Source organism: Triticum dicoccoides, chromosome 3A (assembly GCF_002162155.2).
Source record: "Triticum dicoccoides isolate Atlit2015 ecotype Zavitan chromosome 3A, WEW_v2.0, whole genome shotgun sequence".
Classification (NCBI taxonomy): Eukaryota; Viridiplantae; Streptophyta; class Magnoliopsida; order Poales; family Poaceae; genus Triticum; species Triticum dicoccoides.
Window position 1 is genome coordinate 260,346,987 of NC_041384.1, and position 5,478 is coordinate 260,352,464.

At 44.4% G+C, this 5,478-nt stretch overlaps 1 protein-coding gene across 6 annotated transcripts in view; it reads left to right on the top strand.

Annotated features, from left to right (window-relative positions):
• Window positions 1-5,478, top strand: part of LOC119268040 (piezo-type mechanosensitive ion channel homolog) — a 48,418-nt gene that overhangs the window by 40,260 nt on the left and 2,680 nt on the right. For all 6 annotated transcript variants that reach the window (XM_037549531.1, XM_037549532.1, XM_037549533.1 and 3 more), the window contains 3 exons: window positions 1,009-1,524; window positions 1,608-1,749; window positions 1,927-2,071. In XM_037549531.1, coding sequence (XP_037405428.1) covers window positions 1,009-1,524; window positions 1,608-1,749; window positions 1,927-2,071 — 803 coding nt within the window. The remainder of the gene's footprint in view (window positions 1-1,008; window positions 1,525-1,607; window positions 1,750-1,926; window positions 2,072-5,478) is intronic.

Below are 5,478 nucleotides of genomic sequence, written 5' to 3' on the forward strand. Positions count from 1 at the left end.
GCGGCTCCTGCACCGTGCGGGACGAGCAGTGGTTCCTTCTCGGGGATGGTTGCTTGCTGGTTACTGATGCTCGGAAAAAAAATCACTGCTCTACCTCTTTTTTCTTAGTGCAGGCCAGAAATGTTCATATTTTTCAGATGAAAATTTGCAGGTTCACATGTTATTCCATGAACATGTATATTTTTCTTTCACAATTCAGAACTTGAGGGTGCCTCAACACGATAGCATGTGTGGGTGCACCCCTGAGCATATCTACCGTTCTACCCTTTCTCAGCATCTGATGTTTGCACATTGCATGTCTGGTAGAAAGATGCATGTGTTTGGACCATGAGAATGCTGGTAACCTTTTATTCAGGGTGCCTACCCAGTCCTTCTAGTTAGCGTGCTTATCTATTATACATAGACTCAGCTGATTCTTTTCCAGTTACAAGTTACCACCATACTTGTGGATCCTCCCCTTGGTTGTATACTCATATTTACTTTTCCGTAGCCCTATAGTTCTTGGCGGAGCAACTGACACCTGCTTGCATTAGCAGCGTACGTGATACTGTGTACTGCTTGTGCGTTACTGTAGTATGTGGGTCTTATTCCATGGGTTGAGTATAATTTACTTACTTGGAGATAAGTGATTTATGTCGGATTGCATCTTATCTTTAGTTGTTTAGTCTGGTTTATCCATATATTGGATCTGCCAAGAGACAGTTCTAAATGAGGCACTGTTGTAATTTTCATTAACCATATGGTCTCATCATTTCATCGGTCCATTCTTTGCTGTAGTTACCCCACTATGAACTAAGGTTCACAACAACTTTGCCATATGTAAATGTAAAGGAATAAATATTGTGGATATCTTGATTATGCTTTCCCCTATTGATCCTCTCCTCTTCTCTTTGTGGAAATGGTTTAATTAACCTCAGCCAGTTAAATATTTGTTCACGTGTCTGCACGAACTCTTACAAGCTCATTGGTGTTCTAAAGCTAATTTCCATATACAAATTTATATTTCAGATTTACAGCAGTGGCAATCCCACAAATATTGCTAATCCAATTATTGATGTAAGTGTTAAGATTGACATAAAGGCTCTTGGTGGAAGGCTAACATTTTTCCAAACAACTGCTTGTGAAAAGATACCTTGGAAGTATTTGAAGGCCTATAATGATGTTGATCCTCTAGATTACTTAGGGGCTTACAATGTTGAGGACATTCAGCTAATCTGTTGCCAACCTGATGCATCCACAATGTGGTTGGTACCTCCTCCAGTCCAAAGTAGATTCGTTCGATCCCTTGAAGAGACAGAAATGATTTTTGGAAAAATGGAACTTATTTTAAATTGGGATTTTCTCAGAGCTAGACCAAAAGGTAAGGAGTTAGTGAAATATGAATCACCCGTCGAGCAGTGCCCGAGTGTAGAGAATGTTAAGCAAGTGCTCAATGGATCTGCACACAGCTTGAGGATAACTGATGCTTACCCTAGGTACTTCCGGGTTACTGGATCAGGTGAAGTGCGGCGACTAGAGTCATCGGTACGCAACTGAATGCAGCCTTTTGTTTTCTTGTTACTTTTCCCGAAAAGAAGCTAAATAATTTTATCTGTTCATAAGTGTAGATAGATTCAGTAAGCGGTGAACTGCTCTTGAATAATGGCACTCCTCCTTGGTGGTCATTCTACGATACAAACCCATCAGATCTGGCAGGTTGTCAAGGGCAGAATGGTCCTATGGCAATCGTCGTGTCTGAGGAGACACCTCGTATGTATCTATCCATGTTTCTAAAATTACTTATTTGTTCTTGCTACACTTGTTCATACTGAAAAGCATTAGTGTTTATGAATATATTTTCAAGATCAGTGTTATTAATAAAGTAAAGTTGATTTTATCTGTTATTGCTTTTCTGCTAACATTTATATATGTACTTTTACTGATCAGAGGGCATTATTGGTGAAACACTCAGCAAATTCAGCATATGGAGTTTGTACATTACTTTTGTGTTAGCTGTTGCAAGATTTATTAGACTGCAATGCTCAGACTTGAGAATGAGGATACCATATGAGAATCTCCCATCTTGCGACAGGTATGCTAATTATTTTATGATAAACTTTCATCTTGCGTATTCTGTAACCAACCATAGGAGGAGGCTGAGAGTTGCACCAACTAATATGAATATTGGGTGTTTATTTGCTTGCACGTTGCTGATGTGACGTACTGATGTCTTCAAAATTTAATATTCACAGCTCAAATAATTTATTTCTTATGGAAAGAATTTGTGACTATCGATCGGTAAGTTTCAAAGGCCACCAAGGAGAGAGTTACGGTTGAAACTTAAGGGGATAAGTATCCCTAGTTATCCTTAGCAGTTTAAACCTCTTAGAGATATTCTTGATCCTCAGGTTTCTTATTTCCTAATGTTTGTTAGTTCGGCTTAGCCTCCAAGTTTTTAAGCTGGCTAAATAATGCCTAGCAGCATCAATCAATAGACAAGCAGAAAATTATCCCAGTTATCTCTATTTCTTCCCCGTTCTTGTTGTGCGGCAGCCTACCACGTTCATAACATCTTGGCTACAACTGATGATGTCGAGAAGATCAACATCATGCTCATCACCCTCATGAAGCGCTTAGATGACAGCAAGCAGAGATTCAGTGGGCAGAACAAAAAACTCAACTTCATCTCTGCCGATCTGTGCGACACCAGCCAGCACGTCCATGCCCATAATCTGGCTGTCGCCAAGCTAGAGACTGGTGTGCAGCAAGAGTCCAGCACACATGCGGATGATAAGAAGGGGCATGGCGGGCTGTTTTCCTTGCCTATAACCATCCCTAAGGCGACGGACGCCCATTCGCCGCGCTTCTTCAAAATGGAATTCCCTAGGGGAAGTTGACCCACTTGCCTAGTTGAACTGCCGCGACCAATTCTTTGATACCCAGCGCAGGGCCTGCACGGAGAAGGTGGGCATCGCCTCCTTCCATCTGACGGGCAATGTGCAACTTTAGGCATCGCCACCTTACACCTGACGGGCGATGCACAACTGTGGTACAAGTAGTACAAGGCGAACATGGACCTCCCACATGGCGCTGCCTCACTGAATTGATTATTCAGTTTGGGCCACGGTCGTGCAGCGATGCTCTAGGAGAACTCATCTCCTTCAAGCGCACAAGCTCGGTGTGAGATTACAACAAGTTCACCGCGCTCTTATGCTGCATGCATGACTTCGAGAGGACCAGGTGGTTTCCATCTACACCACTAACCTACAGGAACCATTGCAGATCGATGTGGAGATGTGGCGGCCAGGCAGCCTATTGGATGCCATGAGCTTGGCTCGCTCATGTGAACGGCACGCCAATTGGGCACCACTAGCTGGTTCGTGGTGGCATCAGAGGGCTGAGGAGCCCTCACGATGGCAGAACCACCAGGGTGCGGGGCTGTTCCAGCGGCACCACTGGAGCACGCACTATTATGCCGGCTGAGATGGACGTGCATTGCCAACAAGGCGTCTGCTACAACTGCGAGGAGCAATTTGCTCCTGGCCATTGCTGGAAGAAGCCCTTTCTCCTAGTGGTTGATCCGTTTGTGGGCGTCAATGAGCAAGATCTTAATATCGAAGATAGGGAGGTGATGGAAATATCACTGGCAGCCATAGCAGGCATTCAGCCACGCATGGGACAGACCTTGCGCCTCCCTGTCGATATTAATGGAAAATCATGCCCTCGCCAACAACATTTTCCTGGACTGCTATGCCCTGCCTCTTGATGGCTTTGACGTAGGGTTCCAATGGCCAAGTACGCTAGGACCGATCACATGGGACTTCACCAACAACACCACGTCCTTTGTGAGGGAGGGCCATTGGCAAGCAAGTGACATGGCATGGCCTGCCACCAGCAGCCTGCTTGGCTCGTACAGCAACTTGCACGACGTTGGTCGTGCTCAACGACGTCATCATTGAGCCCCATGGCATGCAACCTAAGCATGAGCGCACCCACCGCATCCGCTTCCTACTCGAGATACACGCCATCGCTCTACGCCCTTACGGTGTGCGCAACTGCAAACGGTTGAGTCGGAACAACACTGTGTGACATGCTATGACAATTAGTCCTTGAATGGGCTATTGGTCTTCGTGGTGGCGATTTTTCATCGAGGCCGGTGTGAACTTGATTTGGATGGTCGCTTGGAAGAATGTGCACTTGAGCGGCATCTTGAAATGATGACTTGTTGTTATTGAACATGATTTGAATGTTTTCCATTTGTGCATCCATCTTGGCGTTGAAGTAGTCCTTGTTGCGAGCTTTGGCTTCTCCCATCTCAATGGCAAGGTTTTGAATGCGCTCATCCAATATGGCATTTGCATCGTACATAGCTCGTTGAAGTCTGAACTGTGTAGCCTTGGAGACGTGGTCGTGCGCGTTCGCTTGGTCGTCGTAGACCGGATGGGATGTACCTTCCCTAGACATTATGACACCCGAGTGAGGTTTGAGTATCAAATGGAAATGAACTATACCAAGTTACCTCTTTTCCGATGTCGGCGAGTATTAAATGCCCTCTTAATTGTTAACTGGAATTGAGAAAGAATTGGTAGTGAACCACATCCTTGGGGTCACACCTAAGACAAGGCTTATATGTGTAGTTTCGAGGGGTAAGTGGCAGGATAATAAGCAAGATGAAGTTCAAGATATGTAGAAGTTGGAAGCAAACCAAAATGAACTCAAATGTTATGCAAGTGCTCACAAGTGCAAAGACAGAGGCAAATGAAAGTCTCACATGAAAAGATTATGGGGCTTGTGCAACTAAGAAAATGAGCACACAAAATTGTCCTAACAAAGACTAGGCTCTGTGTTATACGAACTTGAGGAGAGATGCTAAGCTTGGTTGCAGGGTATGTCAAGATTCAAGAACTTGACACCAACCTAGAATAACAAGCGTAAGGTTTTCATATCCACTATATCCTTGGTACAACTATCTTCTGCTCAAGATTGATCTTGCTTATAAGCTTTTGCGACTCTTGCTTTTTCTTCTTTCTCTTTTCTTTTGAACTTTTCCTTCATATTCACCACTTTCCTTTTGAGCCTTGACCGAATATGCAAGACAAGTATCACAAGATGATGCACAGAGTAACTATGCACACTATATGATTCAAAAATAATTACTACGGTGCGCAAGTTCACGAGGCTCGACAACACTCGGGTAATTAGTGTCAATAGGGTTAAAGTGTCGCAAAGACGGAATGGCTCACAAAGGGTAATGGCAAGGAAGGCAAAACTAGTTTGATGGAATGTATACGTCGTCAATACTTTTACCTCAAGAAAAGCAGTGATGGTCGGCCTTGCTCCCCATGTCGGTGTAAAGAAGGATGGGATGATCATCGTCGGTGGCGAACTTGGAGGGTTGATGTAGTTGATGGAGCTTTACACGTGGCCTTGGAGCATTGACGAAGATGTCGTGTGTCTGGGAGTGAAGTTGGCGAAGATGCCATAGATGAATTGCGGGGG